Source organism: Episyrphus balteatus, chromosome 1 (assembly GCF_945859705.1).
Source record: "Episyrphus balteatus chromosome 1, idEpiBalt1.1, whole genome shotgun sequence".
Taxonomy (NCBI): Eukaryota; Metazoa; Arthropoda; class Insecta; order Diptera; family Syrphidae; genus Episyrphus; species Episyrphus balteatus.
In genome coordinates, this window is record NC_079134.1 from 53,021,760 (window position 1) to 53,041,603 (window position 19,844).

General features: G+C 32.2%; 1 protein-coding gene across 1 annotated transcript in view; it reads right to left on the bottom strand.

Annotated features, from left to right (window-relative positions):
• Positions 1-19,506, bottom strand: part of LOC129920682 (adenylyl cyclase-associated protein 1) — a 34,303-nt gene extending 14,797 nt beyond the window's left edge. The window contains exons 1-3 of the mRNA XM_056002161.1: positions 18,915-19,506; positions 18,133-18,742; positions 7,120-7,271 (exon numbers count right to left, since the gene is read on the bottom strand). Of these exons, the coding sequence (XP_055858136.1) occupies positions 7,120-7,271; positions 18,133-18,742; positions 18,915-19,377 (1,225 nt within the window). The 5' untranslated portion in view covers positions 19,378-19,506. The remainder of the gene's footprint in view (positions 1-7,119; positions 7,272-18,132; positions 18,743-18,914) is intronic.
• Positions 19,507-19,844: the final 338 nt, after the last annotated feature.

A 19,844-nucleotide genomic window follows, 5' to 3' on the forward strand; every position in this document is an offset into this window, starting at 1 on the left:
AATCGCTTTGAAAGTGTACCTCGCATAAAAAATTTTCGAAGTATTGCAATTTTCTCGAAAACAGCTCTAACGATTTTGATTAAACAACAAAGAAAAAAAAATAACAAAAATAATAAAAAATTATTAAAATTATTTGTTGTTAATTGAAACTGGAATTTATCTTATTTGATTCACATTACATTACCCAATATATAAAATCAACTGGATTTTAAAAACCACTGTGAATCTGACGCAATATCTTTGGGTAAATTATATTATATACCTTACTCACATATAAAACCAAAAATGTGGTTATACAAAAATCTTTATGAAATATCAAAAATGCCAAAACATAATTATAAAATATAGGTATATATTATATGTGAATTCATATGTTACGGGTATGAGGGGACCATTTATAGTACATAATATAGAATCGAATGGACATGTTACACACATAAACGTCTTTATTTGATTTATTAGAAATCGTTATTTTTTTCTACGATGGCAGTTTTTACTTTTACGTTAACCTTTGTCTTTAAGCTCTGACTAATTGAGTAGATTTGAAGAGGTCATCCACAAATTTAATAAAAAAAAACCTTGAGCCCCTCGTCAAAGAAAATATTCTAACTGAAACTTGTGAACTTCTTGTCAAACTATATTATGGAATGTTTTTTTTTTTTGTGTTTTTGTAACAAAAGTAATTGAATTACTTTTATGCTGTGGTACGATAAGTATGAAAAAGTTTGAAACTTTTGATAGATCTTTTCTTACCTTTCCTAATATTTTTTCTTTTGCGGTAAAATACATATAAAACTAGGTTTGTTTAATTTGGATGTGGGTTATGAATGAAGAACGAGGTAAAATTTTTTACTTCATTTATTTTCATATTGTTAGATTAAAAAATGTTTGTTGATTGCAATTTAAAGTTAAATTCTAAAAGTTATAAGAACTTATTATACGCTCTTAGAAAAGGACTACTTAATTGGCTCGAAAAACTCTTCTTTTTTGACATTTGTTATGAGCCCAACTTTCACTTCACCCTAAGGCTACCAGGGTTAACCTAAGAATTTTTCTTAGCATTCTTCCTCATTTGAGAGGTAATTTTTAAGTTGCATTGGGCACACTTCTTTTTTGCGTCCTTTTTGCAACGTTTATAATCCATTTGAAAAGGTGATTTTTCATTTAAGTAAAGAGTGTGGTACAGTAGCCAATCCACATCATTGGGGATTGGAGGCTATACTAGTAGCGCCGCACTGTTGTCCAAAATGACTTATCTCGTTGCAAAAATCATAACTTTTGAACGGATTGAGTTAGCGGTACAATTTTTTTTTTTATTTGAAGGAAATTTCTAGGGCTGTTATACCAATGAATTTCAATAAAATTATTTCACAGGGTGTTTCGGAATCATCGGCCAAAAACAGATTTTCTTAAAAAACGGAATTTACAGAAAAAACAATTGAAGTTAAACTTTAAAAATTGTCTTTAATTTTGGAAATTTTGGTAAAAACAAAATGATGACCCCCTAAGTGTTTATAGGGTGTTCTAAAATAAAATTCATCACAACAGTGGATGCTAAAATTTGGCAAAGAATTTTTTTTTTTTGCTTTAATCGGTTAATAATAATGGTTTATACATTTTTAAGTGACATATTTTATGTGAAACAGTAAAGGGAAAAAATAAACGGACCAAAAAATTTAAAAAAAAATCAAGTATAATTGAAAACATATGTATAGGTATAAATGTATAAAATAAAAATATATACATAAAATATCTTAAACAATAATTATAAATTTTCAGTAAAAAGTTCACTGCCATCATCATCACTTTTAATATTTAATAGACTAATCAGCTCTGGACAGTAGCTTTTTTTAAGCTCTTTGTGGGATCTGGCGTGTCTTAAAGATGAAACAAGTGGATCTGATGATATGGATAGCATATTAAATAAATCTTCATTTTGTCGTTTCCTTGAAACCTTGCAAGTATTAGAGTATCGATATCGCTTGTAATCTTTATTCCTTGCTTCCTGTGCTTCCTCTGAAAGTTCCCCTATTGGTAGAACTTGATGGCTAATTAGTTCTCCACCGTGGTCCAGAATCTTGTGAAGTGTTGGGGTCAAGATTTTGTGACTATATTTGGATTTTAAAAGATCCGAAGTGCTTTTTGTATACTCCTTAAATTTATCTATATTTATAGATTCCATAGATGATAGTGCATTCAAAATCACTTGCAGTTTCTTCAAAAGTTCTTCGTCTACACGGGTTATAGCTGATGTAACTCCTGGATTTTCGAAAAATCTTCTTGAAGTGTTTCCATCATTTGTATTACCGAATCCTTGTTTTGGGGTATCAATAATTAACCCAAGCTGCTCCCTAAATTCCTTTTGTATCTCCAGTTTTCTTCTTTTTTCGGCTTCCTTCTTGTCGGTGGCCTCGTTTTCTTGGTTAAGTCCATATGCTAGTTTAAGTACAAAGTCCATGCATCTTATTCTAGCGTGTAAAGGCGAAATTCCAAACTCGTAGTTTCTTTCATCTGCTTCAGCTAAATCGTCTGCTTCTTTTTGAAAATTTTTTTGGGTTCTTTTGCAGATTGGACATGATAGTGTAGATTTCGTGCTTGTTAGTTCATTCAAAACTTTTCCATCTATCATAGTCAGAAAGAATTCATGTCGAACCATCACATTTTTTTCTTCATTAAGTGTGATTACAGTTGGTGCTAGATTTTTAATTTGGTTCCTTATATTGCTGACAGTTGTCTGAATAATATCGCTGGACTCCTTGGCGTATTTAAACATTATCGGTCTGCAAAAGTGAACAGATGACGGCCTTGGATTCTTCCAATGTTCGTTTAAATCACCTTTTAGACGAAGTGGAACTAGTGATGCCATAAACATGTTCGCGTCAGATACTACATCACCATCTTCTGAAACTATTCTTTGTTTGTATGCACTTTGCCCAGAAGATCCATCGCATCCCCATTTACTTAACAAATTTAATTGTGTTGGTAGTATTTGTAGTTCCCTGTTGTCTAGGCTGTTTATTATCCTCTTTGCTGTATGGTCCACCAAATCTTGAAGATTCACTTCAACAGAAGTTTCTGTTATTATAAGGTTTGATGGAGTGGCCTCTATCTTAGCTTCCATTAACACATTATAACTTGGAAATACGTCAACGTTATGGCTTCGCAATGATTTTCTCATCAATTTGTATTTTTCCTTAGAAAGTCCCATATCCAAGAACAAGGCAAGTGCAGTCGGACCATCATATTTTATTGGATCCCTTTGAGGTGTAGGAATACTCGCTTTAATCCGCTGCACTCTTAATGGGCTAGCACTCAGAACTGCTTTTGTGATGTCCGCTTTTGCCTTATTACTATTCTTGTTATATTTCATACTTAGAGCTATTGACACATTTTCCGTCGAAATATTGCTCGTAGTTTCGAGTAGTTTCCTCCTTTTGGTGTATTCCGAACATGCCTGTAAGGATTTCGAAGGCCTTCCTCTTGATGTACTTGGCACGGGACTGTCTTCAATTTCATCCTCTTGTATAGTAAATGTTCTGTTCAAAAATTCTTCATTTTTAGTGAGAAATCTTTCATTGTGTCTACTACTTTGTATCCATTTTTGCTTAAATATCGCATATAACTTTTGAAGTTTCTTTTTAGTTTCTTCATTAACACTAATTTCTGAGTATTGATTCTGAAACAATTGCACAAATTCTTCAGAATTCGAAGCATTGTGAAAATGTTCCAAAAAGACTTTGTTTAAAATATTCATATTCAAATTTAATTAACACGATCCGGTCTTTAGTCAAACGTTTTGAAAACTAATGAAGTTTATCCATAGTCAGAGTTAATATAACAGTAAAACATGCACATGCACAAGGATTATTTTACAGGTAAAATTTAATCTACCCAAAATACATTACTTATTAGCTCTTTTATTGGGTTAGTGAGAGAACTTACTATTTCTCTCTACCTGTTTTATTGGACCATAAAATAAGGATCTATAATTAAACATATCCTTCAACCCTTAATATAATTAGTAGGTAATAAAAAAATTAATCTCTTACTTTTGGGAAGAACCTAGCTTAAGATTTATAATAGGTAATCCTTTTGGCTTAGTAATAGCAGGAATCTACTTAAATAGGAAAATGAAAGTAGCAGATTATAAAAATTGGTAGATATGGTAAAAAATTTTGCAAAAACTATATCAATTTATATACGTAATAAAATCCAAAATAATTTTTTTTTTCTTAGCCTTTTAAATTAAAAATTAAAATTTCATCCGTTGCTGGTTTTTACAAGTATCATACAATGTGTGGCTTTTTCGACAACCTTATGAATGACTTTTTTATTCATTATTACTATCATTATAAGAATAAAGTAAGAAAACGTTATGTTTACGACGCATTCTTCGAAAAAAACTGACATCAAAGTCAAAAATTATCACGGACAAGAACAACGGACATCAATCAAAAAATAATATCTGACCAATAACAAAAGATAAAAGAAAATTGTAAACGCAGTTACAATGAATAATATTTCTTCTAAAAATTAAAACCTTAAAATCGTTGTTGGCATTACTATTAACAGAGAACTAAGCGTTTACGTGGGTCAAGGTATGCCAAAGTAAGCGTTTTTTCAAGCCTTTTTTTTTCAAAGTACAAAATCTCGGCAGTGCGCAAGCATGCGCAGCTAAATATTTTTATTTTGGATCAACAATTGGTTGGTACACATACCCTATTCGGCTTAATGGATGGAACCGAATGGATTTTTAACGGTACCTGCCATAAAACCGTTTTTTTTTCAAATCCGATATTCTCCGAAACGGCTTATTCGATTTCAACGAAACTTTTTGTGAAGAAGCACTTATATAACTCAAATATAAGCCAAAAATAAAATTTAAAAAAAAATAAATTTTGGATTTTTAAAAAAAGTTTGAAATTTTTTTTTGAAAAATTAAATTTTCGAAAACGGGACATTGTATTTTTTTGAAATTTTGTTTTTAAATGTGGATAAGTGATTTCTACAAAATGGCATACCAATTTTAATTTTAACTTTTTTTTTTAAGAAAATCTGTTTTTGGCCGATGATTCCGAAACACCCTGTGAAATAATTTTATTGAAATTCATTGGTATAACAGCCCTAGAAATTTCCTTCAAATAAAAAAAAAAATTGTACCGCTAACTCAATCCGTTCAAAAGTTATGATTTTTGCAACGAGATAAGTCATTTTGGACAACAGTGCGCCGTAGTGGTCAACAGTTGAACTGAGTTGCTAAGGAAGAAGAAACTAGCGCCATCTAGCCTTCAGTTTGGAAATAGTTTTGTTTGCTTTTTGTGTTTCTAAAAACGGCATCCGTGTCAGAACATCTGTTCCGCATCCCTTCTGACCTACGCAATCTCGCAAAAAAACAAAATGTTGAATGGCTTGACGGATTGAAGTCTGTTGACATTTCACACAACAACGCAACTCGCGACCACCGAAATGCATTTTAACTTTCCTATATTATGGACGTCCTTAGCTTCAAAGTCTGCGTTCCAAATGAAGGCTTTTTTTAATCTTCAAGCTAATATCATTGTTTCAAAGCTGTTAGCTTAAATATTTTGAATAGCCTTTCATGTCCTATGTTAGGGTGGGTAAAAAAAAATCGAAATTCTTTTTTTTCGATTTTGTACTCCGAAAAATCAATTGCTAAACACCTCTAGAATATACACACCAAATATGAGCTCTTTATATTAATGGGAAGGTCCTCCGCTTCGCAATTTTCCATTTTTACATCAAGGTTCTACTAAAAAAAATCATTTTTTTATTAATTGACTTTTTAGCAAATTTCTTTACATATTCTTGTAGAAAATTGAACGCTCTACAAAAAAGTTCTCAAACACTTTTTTCAATTATCTAACCGTTTAGTAGATATTTGAGGTCCAAAAATCGAGAAAATTCGTTTTTTGTTCTTAATTTTGTAACAAATTGAAAAATTTTAATAATCAAACGCGCATGACATATTCTTGTAGGAAACAGATTGCTCCACAAAAAAGGACTGATTAACTTTATTCATTAATCTAACCATTCTAAAGATAATCGAGGTCAAAGTTTAAAAAAATTATAAAAACAATTTTTGCTTTTCAAAATTTTCCAATTCACTTAAACTTCATTATTTTCAAATTAACAAGATGTATTCTTGTAGGGGATTAAACGTTCTACAAAAAATTGGCATCAAATTGGCATCAAATTGATTGCTTTAACCGTTTAGAAGATATTCGTATCCAAATCGCAATGCATACTGTTCATAAGAAAACTATTGAAATCAGTGGGCATTGGTTTGGATACGAATATCTTCTAAACGGTTTAAGTAGAAGCTTGATGTAAAAATGGAAAATTGCGAAGCGGAGGACCTTCCCATTAATATAGAGAGCTCATATTTGGTGTGTATATTCTAGAGGTGTCTAGCAATCGCTTTTTCGGAGTAGAAAATCGAAAAAAACGAATTTCCATTTTTTTTTGACGCACCCTAATGTATGTAAAGATTAGATTAAAATATTAATGAGAAATTCCTAAAGGCTTTGAAATAAGAAATCTAACGATTGTGAGAGAAAAAATGTAAATTTGTAACACTTAATACAACGAACCAAAGCCGTACATATAGATCAAATTTCATAATATTTTTAAATATTCATTAATTTTCATCTGCAGTTAGAAAGATTATTTAAGGGATTAAGTCACTCTAGATGGTGAAAAAAGGCGATTTTTTTATTGAAAGAAAGTTGGTAGCAAATAACTACTAATTCACTGTAGATACGCCATTCTGGGTGTCGAACAACTTTTTAAGTTCTTTTTTTGCTGCCAACTTTCTTTAAATTAAAAACAAATCTATACAAATATTTTTTCCAGAATCTCTAGTGGTCATACCTTTAACACTTTTAAATTAAAAACAAATTTTTTTAAACCATCAACTAAGAGAAAAATGCAAGGAACTTAATTAAACTTTCATTTAATTTCGATTGGGTGTATATTTTTAGTAACACGAGCTTCATGCAGCAAAAAAAACATTCAATTTTCTAAAATAACTTTTTTATTTAACGAGATAAACTTAGTAAGGAAACAACTATTTATAAACCAACAAAAACATAAATTCACCTTCGGATGCTATATCAGGGCCCAACGGATTAAAACGAACCCGATTGCCCACTGCTGCTTCTGCTGCCGTTATTAAATCCGAATAAATACGATGACGACGAAGCTCTAATTCATCCCTGCCGACAGGCGTAACAGGTGGATCCATGAAGTTACTTTTAAAGAAATATTTTTTTTTTTGAGAAGAATGCAAAATACAAACAAAAATCCAAAATGTAGTAAAGGGGAAAAAGGTGTGTGAGTTAATTTTAAAGAACAAAATCAAAAACAAACAAACATAGGAAGAAGAAAAGAAACACTCTCGAATTTTTTTGTTTGTTTTGAAATAGAGAATAAATATTGCAAAAACGAAATGATGGATAAAAGCCCACGTTTTATTTTTTTGTTTGTTATTGATTTGGAAAGGTTTATCACTTTTGTTTAGTTGATTGTTTAGTTATTTTCAGTTTTGATGTTAGTTATGTAAACAAATTCAAGTAGAGGGAGGAATAAGGACAGAGACATGCTAATTTTTAATAAATTTTGTTTCAGAATATAAATACATACATTATTAAAAAAAAATAAACGAGAAATAAATTGTTCTATTATTTGGCATGAGTTGAGTATTACTGATTAAATATTATTTGTTATCAAATGAATGTGAGCAGAGTTAAGCATTACATTTGCACATTTAGGTTTATGGAAATGAAGATATCTTAAAGATATTTTGTTGGGATCATTTTTACATGAAAAACTTCTGAACCCGGTACCTTCAGACTTTGTACTTATAAAATAAAGAAAAGGTTAAATCCTTTGATATGCATCATTTACTCTTTCAAAAATCAGCTCTTTTTCTTTATTTTTGTCTTTTTTGGTAAAGCAATATTTTAAAATGCAATAAAATAGTATTAATCGGTATGCTTTGGACTTTCTAATTAAACTAACTCCAGGATTGTTTAAATATAAAAGGACAATGAGAAATCAACAATTTAAATTGCATCCTTGGCTTTGTTTCCAATTTGGTGTATATCCAATCTCTATTTAATACTAAGAAATATGTTATATTAAATTTATATCTATCGAAATCTGTTTTCTGGAATAAAACAACACACAAAAACTGTATTATATCTTTGGCGCCGGGTACAAAGGTGTTAAGTCAGAAAATGTAGTTTTGAGGAAAATGAAATTGAAGTTCCAATTTTTGTTTGTAAATTTGAATAATATTGTTTTTAAAAAGTAATGATGCAGAAACATCATTTATAAGATCAATTTTAATATCCATATGCTGTTGAACAGAAAATGACCGTTTTAAAAAAAAGTTTGTGTTGACTTAACACTTTAGAGCCATTTAGTCTTCAAAAATAAACTTGGTCCAAAGGTGTTAAGTCAAGAAAAATCTTTGTTTACATTGATAAGTTGGAAATATTAATGAGATTAATTACCAAATGTGAAAATTCTTTTGAAATAATATAATACTGTAGAAAAATCGCTTTTCGTTTTTTTTCCTTCCTCTTGACTTAACGCTTTAGGATCAATTTTTGTATTTAAAAATTAAAAATGAATGCAAAAACAAAGGAGTTAAGTCAACTTACGCAATTAGTACCATACAATTAAAAAAAATATTGACTTAATCCCTTTGTACCGAATCATTTCTAACGGAGGGAGATATGCTAGAGCTATGGCGATAGGACCAAACGAAAGAGAAAAAAAAAATGGCTGAAGTCCAATAAAAATCTGAAAATCAATTTTTTTGACTTCCTTAAAAAAAGTATCTGGCGGTGATGAAAGATATCTCTGATCCAAATTATTTAAAATAAGAAAACCAAAAGATTTGTGTTAAGAATAGAAGAATACTTAATAGACCGAGAGCCCAGAGCAGATTTTGGGAGTTTTTGGATAACCGAAAATGCGTCATATGTATGTGTAGGTAATAGCGTCCTGATGAAGAATTCGAAAGTCTGGCAGGTTTATTTCACGGCATTCTATGGTTTATGGGGAGTTGAAAAATGCATTTTTTCCGATTTTTGTGTCGAGTATATAACCACTTAAAATCATATAGAGCCGATAGAGGGCGATACCTTGATTGCAAAAAGTTCGGTCCCAGACGTTTTATTCGCGGCATTACCCTTGCCAGACGTCCTTGAAGATTCGCGAAATATCGATTTTCATACAAAAGCCAGAATATTATTTTTTGCAAGATGTATAACCATCTGGTGGTACAGTGCGGTTCACATGGTTAGACGCACCAATTTTCGTTTACATAAATTTCATTTTTTTTTTGTGTGTGTGCAAGAATAACCAAAAAAATTGTATTTATTAGAATGGTTATTTAGTTCTTAATAGAAAAACAAAAAGAAATAGTGGGTGAGTTGAAGTTAACGGTACTTTTTAGTCCTTCTTGTCTGTGATGTAAGAAAAAGGGCAGCTTTTTTCGGTTCACATGATTAGACGCACACCTTAAATTAGTTAGTTTGGCGAGATCTATTGCGCTGATTTGATTAAATTTGGAAGATTAAGCATCAAGAAGTTATTTTTTAGTGATTTTCATTCAAAATCTGTTAAAAAAAGATCTGAGCGCGAAAGAATAAGGGAAAAATGACGCGTTGGATTCCAAAGGTCTTTCCATAAGCCCCATTGCCAAAAAAATAGGATGAAGTGACTATTTCAAAAGAAATTATTTAAAAAACAGTGCCTCCTGAGAAAAAAACTTCAAAGGAGGAACAATAGAAGCTTTAACTCCTCAGGAAAAATGAAAATTTATGAAAAAAGGGTCAAAAACAGCTCTATCCCCGAGCAAAATTAAAGAAAAAGCTCGGCTAACGGGAAGAACATCAATTTTTCGGTGAATTTTTTTGAATGCTGAACATCCTAGATTAAAATAAAACTTAAAAATAGTCTTTAAAAAACGCCATTTGCAAAAATGAGTGGTTTGAAACGAAAACTAAATCGAATGTAATATTAAATGGCTCCCAAAACCATTACTCCTCCTTTTCTTGAATGTTGAAGTGTCAAAAACTTTTCCTCCTAGTGAAAATCGTGAAATTTGTGGTAATACCCATGAGAACAATTCAAATTAAATTCTTTTTCATTAGAAAAAAACACATTTCGCCAATTTAAAAAAAACTTCAAAAACTTGTTTCCCACGTTATGTGAAGACGTGCGATCTCCATCCGCTGTTTCTTTCAAATGGCGTTTTTTAAAGACTATTTTTAAGTTTTATTTTAATCTAGGATGTTCAGCATTCAAAAAAATTCACCGAAAAATTGATGTTCTTCCCGTTAGCCGAGCTTTTTCTTTAGTTTTGCTCGGGGATAGAGCTGTTTTTGACCCTTTTTTCATAAATTTTCATTTTTCCGGAGGAGTTAAAGCTTCTATTGTTCCTCCTTTGAAGTTTTTTTCTCAGGAGGCACTGTTTTTTAAATAATTTCTTTTGAAATAGTCACTTCATCCTATTTTTTTGGCAATGGGGCTTATGGAAAGACCTTTGAAATCCAACGCGTCATTTTTCCCTTATTCTTTCGCGCTCAGTACTTTTTTTAACAGATTTTGAATGAAAATCACTAAAAAATAACTTCTTGATGCTTAATCTTCCAAATTTAATCAAATCAGCACAATAGATCTCGCCAAACTAACTAATTTAAGGTGTGCGTCTAATCATGTGAACCGAAAAAAGCTGCCCTTTTTCTTACATCACAGACAAGAAGGACTAAAAAGTACCGTTAACTTCAACTCACCCACTATTTCTTTTTGTTTTTCTATTAAGAACTAAATAACCATTCTAATAAATACAATTTTTTTGGTTATTCTTGCACACACAAAAAAAAATGAAATTTATGTAAACGAAAATTGGTGCGTCTAACCATGTGAACCGCACTGTACCTTTTAAAAAAGCACAACTACCCCCTGATAGAAAATAAATTAGTGCCAGACGTTTAAACCACGGCATTACCCCCGCCAGACGTCCTTGAAGAGTCGCGAAATGGGGATTTTCATACAAAAGTCAGAATATTATTTTTTGCAAGATATATAACCGTCTGGTGGTAACTCTTAAAAAATCACCACTACCCATTGATAGAAAATAAATTAGTGCCAGACGTTTAAATCACGGCATTACCCTTGCCAGACGTCCTTGAAGATTCGCGAAATATCGATTTTCATACAAAAGTCAGAATATTATTTTTTGCAAGATGTATAACCATCTGGTGGTACCTTTTAAAAAAGCACCACTACCCCCTGATAGAAAATAAATTAGTGCCAGACGTTTAAACCACGGCATTACCCCCGCCAGACGTCCTTGAAGAGTCGCGAAATGGGGATTTTCATACAAAAGTCAGAATATTATTTTTTGCAAGATATATAACCGTCTGGTGGGAACTCATAAAAAATCACCACTACCCATTGATAGAAAATAAATTAGTGCCAGACGTTTAAATCACGGCATAACCCTTGCCAGACGTCCTTGAAGAGTCGCGAAATTTCGATTTTCATACAAAATATTCTGACTTTTGTATGAAAATCGCTATTTCGCGAATCTTCAAGGACGTCTGGCGGGGGTAATGCCGTGATTTAAACGTCTGGCACTAATTTATTTTTTATCAATGCGTAGTGGTGATTTTTTAAGAGTTACCACCAGACGGTTATATTGTATGAAAATCCCCATTTCGCGACTCTTCAAGGACGTCTGGCGGGAGTAATGCCGTGGTTTAAACGTCTGGCACTAATTTATTTTCTATCAGGGGGTAGTGGTGCTTTTTTAAAAGGTACCACCAGATGGTTATACATCTTGCAAAAAATAATATTCTGACTTTTGTATGAAAATCGCTATTTCGCGAATCTTCAAGGACGTCTGGCAAGGGTAATGCCGCGAATAAAACGTCTGGGACCGAACTTTTTGCAATCAAGGTATCGCCCTCTATCGGCTCTATATGATTTTAAGTGGTTATATACTCGACACAAAAATCGAAAAAAATGCATTTTTCAACTCCCCATAAACCATAGAATGCCGTGAAATAAACCTGCCAGACTTTCGAATTCTTCATCAGGACGCTATTACCTACACATACATATGACGCATTTTCGGTTATCCAAAAACTCCCAAAATCTGCTCTGGGCTCTTAGACTATAACTTAATGAACGAAGGAATGTAGTTTTTTACAAAGAAATTTACCTTTTAAGGTGGCTTAACAAATCGAATTATAGTCAGAAACAATATTCCATCAATCATTACCTGACAAAAGTATCTAAGAAGATCGTGTGAAAATTTCAAATTTCCGTCCAGCCATTTAGGAGAAATTTTCCTCACCGTCTTTAAAAACACCGTTTCGAGAAAAACGCGTTTAAAATTTTTTTTGAACCATGTTAACTAAGTTAAGGGACCTGTTATACTGCCCATAATCTCGTAAAGGCCCTAACTACATTTTTCTTACTTCTGAGTTATAGAGCGAAACACTAAATCTATTATCGCAATTTGCAATTTAAAAGTACATATTGAATTTTCTGACTTATGCCCCATTCACAATATTGCGAGACGACAAGACGAGAGCGAGACGTTTTTTCTGAACGTTTTCGATTAAAAATAAATCGTTTTAAAATCGTATGGAAATTCACAATACTGCAATTTTTTATTCTATAAAGTAAACAAAAATAAAAAAAAATAAACATTATTTTCTGAGAATCGAACTCCGGGCGGAGAGGTTGGGAGGCAATCACCTTCTCACCTGAGCCAACTCGAATATTTTAAATAGAGAAAACCTTTATCCATATAAGCATAAAATATTTTAATATCAAAATTTCCGAAAAATCGTCGTCTCGTGCGTCCTTTTTCAAAATTTTTGGAATTTCAACGCAACGAGAATCGGAATATTGTGTATTGTTTCATATATTTTCATTATTTGGAAATTTTTAAAATCATCAAGGAAACTCTCGTCTCGCTCCCGTCTAGTCGTCTCGCAATATTGTGAATCGGACATTATTTGAAGACCTAGACTAAAAAAATAAATAAGAATAAATCAGAGACAATGCCCTAACTCCAAATATGCAAAAAATTTAAAATCGAAAATTTTGAAGCTAGGGCCTTTACGAGATTATGTGCAGTATGCATATGTAGCTCTCATTGAAATCAATCCGGGAAAATTTTTGAATGGATATTTGACTGTGTTGCCTTTTGATTAAGAATGCAAATTATGTATTGATCGATCGGAAATCACACAAAGAATTTTGTATGAGAAAAAAAAAGTTAAATTGAATAGTTATTTTTTGCTATAAATGTGTTTTTCTTTTTCACGAACGGGAATTCATTTCCTTGAACAGCTGATTCATAACATCAAAAAATGAAAGAATCGTTCCACGGATTTGTGTTTCAATTTCACATGTTTTCACTGATACATTTCTGTCAGATAAAATTTATGGGCTGGATTTCAAAAAAAAAAAAATCCATTGATTGGTTTCTATGATGAAAACCAATGATAGCTATAACTGGCTGCTAAACCGTCTTAACAAATACGCTAATTTCTCCGAAACTCATTGCCGTATCAATGACATTAGATACAGTGCGGTTCACATGGTTAGACGCACCAATTTTCGTTTACATAAATTTCATTTTTTTTTTGTGTGTGCAAGAATAACCAAAAAAATTGTATTTATTAGAATGGTTATTTAGTTCTTAATAGAAAAACAAAAAGAAATAGTGGGTGAGTTGAAGTTAACGGTACTTTTTAGTCCTTCTTGTCTGTGATGTAAGAAAAAGGGCAGCTTTTTTCGGTTCACATGATTAGACGCACACCTTAAATTAGTTAGTTTGGCGAGATCTATTGTGCTGATTTGATTAAATTTGGAAGATTAAGCATCAAGAAGTTATTTTTTAGTGATTTTCATTCAAAATCTGTTAAAAAAAGTACTGAGCGCGAAAGAATAAGGGAAAAATGACGCGTTGGATTCCAAAGGTCTTTCCATAAGCCCCATTGCCAAAAAAATAGGATGAAGTGACTATTTCAAAAGAAATTATTTAAAAAACAGTGCCTCCTGAGAAAAAAACTTCAAAGGAGGAACAATAGAAGCTTTAACTCCTCAGGAAAAATGAAAATTTATGAAAAAAGGGTCAAAAACAGCTCTATCCCCGAGCAAAATTAAAGAAAAAGCTCGGCTAACGGGAAGAACATCAATTTTTCGGTGAATTTTTTTGAATGCTGAACATCCTAGATTAAAATAAAACTTAAAAATAGTCTTTAAAAAACGCCATTTGCAAAAATGAGTGGTTTGAAACGAAAACTAAATCGAATGTAATATTAAATGGCTCCCAAAACCATTACTCCTCCTTTTCTTGAATGTTGAAGTGTCAAAAACTTTTCCTCCTAGTGAAAATCGTGAAATTTGTGGTAATACCCATGAGAACAATTCAAATTAAATTCTTTTTCATTAGAAAAAAACACATTTCGCCAATTTAAAAAAAACTTCAAAAACTTGTTTCCCACGTTATGTGAAGACGTGCGATCTCCATCCGCTGTTTCTTTCAAATGGCGTTTTTTAAAGACTATTTTTAAGTTTTATTTTAATCTAGGATGTTCAGCATTCAAAAAAATTCACCGAAAAATTGATGTTCTTCCCGTTAGCCGAGCTTTTTCTTTAGTTTTGCTCGGGGATAGAGCTGTTTTTGACCCTTTTTTCATAAATTTTCATTTTTCCGGAGGAGTTAAAGCTTCTATTGTTCCTCCTTTGAAGTTTTTTTCTCAGGAGGCACTGTTTTTTAAATAATTTCTTTTGAAATAGTCACTTCATCCTATTTTTTTGGCAATGGGGCTTATGGAAAGACCTTTGGAATCCAACGCGTCATTTTTCCCTTATTCTTTCGCGCTCAGTACTTTTTTTAACAGATTTTGAATGAAAATCACTAAAAAATAACTTCTTGATGTTTAATCTTCCAAATTTAATCAAATCAGCACAATAGATCTCGCCAAACTAACTAATTTAAGGTGTGCGTCTAATCATGTGAACCGAAAAAAGCTGCCCTTTTTCTTACATCACAGACAAGAAGGACTAAAAAGTACCGTTAACTTCAACTCACCCACTATTTCTTTTTGTTTTTCTATTAAGAACTAAATAACCATTCTAATAAATACAATTTTTTTGGTTATTCTTGCACACACAAAAAAAAAATGAAATTTATGTAAACGAAAATTGGTGCGTCTAACCATGTGAACCGCACTGTATAACCCCTTAATATGCTCCCACGCCTACCATATATACATATAGCACAGGTTTTTCGAAGCTGCAAAATGTATTTGATGCTACTGGTATACCTTAAAATCAGTTCGGTGCAACTTTGCAAATTTTGGGCGACCTAAAGCGATAGGTGACTGTCCTTATAATAAATAAACAATCTTTTGCTTATTTGTTGAGGCTTTGAACGTTTGAAGCAATTTTCTGCATACACGACAAGATAACAAAATACACGTACATTTGGAATAAACAAAAAAAACATGAGCATACATATTTGTTATTTAATGGTATAATTTCCTAAACATTGAATAGTATAGTAAAAGGAATAAAATCATATCAATTGGGACAAGTATTCTTGTATAACATGATATTTTGTAGACTTTCCTTTGCACAAGCATGCAAATTTGAAAACAAACTTTTCCTTTGGGAATTTACTTGATGTGTATTTTTTTATTATTTATTTGTTTTACCATATTTGGAAACTCGTATTAACACACATGTTGTTCTTATTTAGCTTGTAGAAATAATTATATTTTCATTTGGATGGACAAGGTAAAAACAAAAACAAGTTATTGAAGTTATAAAGAAGAAACAACATTGCAACAGAACAAACCGTATCTTATTGTTCCAATTATTAGATCTAATACTGATTCAATAATGATATTTTTTTTTGTTTTTGAATTTAACAATATCATGACATTATATTTTGTTGAAAGTCAGGGCAGACGTGATAGAAAAAAATGGGGTGGAGCAAAGTAAGTAAGAGCCGTTTGCTCAAACGAAACTTAAGAACTTATGTTCAACATAAAACCTTATGTTATAGTTTAGGCAGAAGAAAAATAGGGAATAAATATCTAGGTTTCGTTTGAGCAAATGGCCCTAAGTTACTTCATTGAGTTATAAAAAAAAAAACATTTTTAATATCTTCGTAAAGATAATATGTGCATAATGTGCGTAGTAGCAGTTTTTAAACGAAATTTTTATTCGGAGTAATCACGAATTTCTCAAAAATTAAAGACATACAGATGAAAACCCTGTTTTGAACAATTACAGTGTTGTCCAAAATAATAGGTCTGTTTAGGTACTGCCTAATACTATGTTTCCACCTACGCTAAATCCGACATTTAGCTAAGTAGATTTATTTTAAATCATCTTCGCTAAATCTCAGATTTGGGTTCAGCTACCCTAAATCTAAGATTTTCACCTACTTTCAATCCGAGATTTAGAATAAAACTCGAGATTTATGCTAAATCTACTTAGCTAAATCTCGGATTTAGTGTAGGTAGAAACGTAGTATAAAACAGAAATAATGCCAAAAATAATGCCTAAAACAGGAACGGGTACTCTGGAACGGTGTAGTTTTGTACATTATTTTTTGACAAAAATTGAATTATTTCTGTTTTAGGCAGTACCCAAACAGACCTAATTTGTTGTCAATTTGTATTATTGATTGGGCAGTCGAAGAGTGAGATGTATTGAATTGTATTGTACTAATATGAATTCTTTGTTAATATTGCTGATTATTATTAATATTTTTCACGAAATAAGAAACTAAACAAAAGAAATGTCAAAATAATGAAACTTATGTCGTTGTCGATTAGTCGTCCGGAATGCTTCTGAAAGTATTTTATTGGCGTCGGATGACAGTTCTTCTTCTGAAAAGAAGAGAATTTCTCTTCTAATTTTGAAATCAGAATCCAGAATAAGAAGCACTCACACATTCAAACCTTTAAACGTCAAATTTGTCAAACTTAATTTTTTGTTTTCTTCTTTTTTGTTGCGATTGTGTTGCAGAATATAAAATTTAACTTAATAAACTCTTGAAAAGTTCCACAAAATGAATGTTAATAAAATTATTATCATCTTCATAGTCGTCAAGTGATGAGGGAGAACTTGAAAGAACGCACATACATATGCATACATAGACATGAAACTTCAAACTGAAAAGAACTGCGTTTAGATGGCGTTTGGGACCGGAGAGCTCTTCCGGATTACCAATTGAAAACGACATTAAGCTCTGAGTTGTTCGATGTAAAATAAAAACCCGAGCAACTCTGAGTTTTTTATTTTTTGGGAACATACTCGTATCACATTTAAGAATGGAGAGAATGCCCTGGCTATTTGAAATAATATGGAAAATAACCACAATACTGATAAGTGACAACCACAACCAGTTCAACACCAATTGTGAAGGGACAGAGGAATAAGATAATGTTTGAAGTGAGCAGACCGAGTTGAATACTGAATACAAGCATTTGATAAGTGAAATTGAAAACATATCTCAAAGAATTACAATAATGGCACAAGAATGCAGTAAGCGGTCTGGCTATTTTATTCTATTCAGGTTTTAAGTCTTATTTCTGTTTGAAGAAAATGACAAGTAAATTCGAGTAGACAAATGTTCAGGTGTGTTTTAATAGTAATTCTGAGGGCTCAAAATAAGCTTTGTTCAGAGGCTGTTTGAGCCTAAAAAAGAAAAAAGCCTTTTATAATTTGTTTTCGAGAATGTGGAAGACGATTTTTAAAATGCAACGTATTTTACTTTTCACAATGCAATATAATCGAGCTTTCAAATTTGATGGGATTTCATGGCACTATTTTTTTTTGTATCTATCCCTATTCATTAAACACATACATATAGCAATTCTTAGACATACCATATTAATAGAACAATATTATCGTTTTGTTTTTTTTTTTCTCAATTTAAACAGAAAAAATAGCCAGCAGATTTAAAAACAAATTACAAAATTTAAAACATAAAATTAGAAGAAAAAAAAATGATTACAACAAATAGTGAGTAACAATTATTGCAAAATTATATACAAATCATTAAATCGCTCCTCATTAAACCACTCTGGCAAACCAAAGCGTCCTTGCATGCCGCTGCCTTCACTACCATTTTCCACATATGGCGCGCACATATTCTCACGCTTTTGCGGTGGCATCGAATCAGAAAACACTTCATCGTCATCTATCGATGGCAAATCAGGTGTTGATATTATCTCTGTGCTATTGTTAATATTGACCCGTTTCTTGATTGATGATCTCGTCGAATTGTGACGTGACAAACAGCTTTTTGGTCGAACTTCATTGACAGTTGTGGCTGTTGTAGCCGATGTAGATGTTGTGGATGTTGATGTAGCTGTAGTAACTAGCAACGGTGAACGTGGCAGTGATGGCAGCGTTGCCGACGGTGGCGAGGATTCGTTACTATTTGACGACGTTGTCGTCGTCGTCGTCGTCGTCTCTGTTGTCGATACTGACACTGACGTCTGGTCTAAATGATGATTATTACAACTAGTGACAGTGCTTTCACTTGTACAACAATAACCGTCACCAATTTTAGGCACTATAGATGAAGATGTGATGTCGGTGTGTTTGTGATGGTGGTGATGAATATCCTGAAGGCTATCTGTGTCATTGGCAGACGTTACTGTAAATTAAATAGATACAATACATACATAGATACAAAGAGAGTGCTAGATATAGTGCATTATATAGATTAAGTGGATTGTTAGTTGTAGATTTATATAAGATCATAGAGTGTGTCAATAGAAGAGAAAATGCATTCTATTTTTTTATTTATATTTTTGTTTTGTATATACCATTGCCATCTAGTTTTTGCTCTGGGTCCTGTGCTGCTGCGTCTGTTGTTGATGCTGATGAGACAGTCGTTTCATTCGAACTGGGATTATTGTTCTCCTGAATCGATTCACTCATCCGTCGACGTCGTCCATCGCTTGGTAGATTTTTTACTTCATTCTCACTATTTAATTGCTCATCACTGTCGTCGTTGTTGCCGCCACTCGCATCACTGCTGATGGGTGGCGGTGGGGATTTTGATGTTGGCAGGGTTTGACGGATTTTATCTGCTGTTTTTCCATCACTTACCCCTTGTTCCACTTCTTCAGGTGGTTCGGTGACGATTATTCCATCGATTGTTTCGTCGTCGCCGTCTTTATGTTCTGAGGCGGCTGCATCAGCAGCAGCTTTTTGTTGTTTATCTTTTTTAGATGTTTTGGCATCTTTTTTTGCATTGTTATTGGCACAGCGACAGCAAGAAAACATGTTTAAGTAGAAGACGCGTGTGATTCTTCTTCCCTATTGTGTATACACTATCGAGGGGGTATTTAGAACACGCACTTTAAGCACACATTTAGCTATATACAGAATTTGTAAAGGTGGAAATTTAATCGTACTTAGAGTTGGATATAATCATTCTGGTATGACACGTTTTTTTTTTTTGTTTCTTTTGAGCGTTCAAGGTTATGTATAACGACGTGGTTGTACACCACATAAATGACCTAAATAACCGAGATCAGGTCGATGTAAGTTGTTTTCCTGGTAGAGTTTTAGTCAATATGAAAGGAAAGGTTAGTCATGTTCTTACTTTGCACATCATGTTGACATTGATGGCTTTGATTTGTATTGTTTTTTTAATGTGTTTTGTCATCATCATCGTTAAAACAATAAAAGAAATCGAAGTTAAAAGTTAATAAAAAACGTGAGATGCTGGAAGTTAGAAGGTTTTAGTA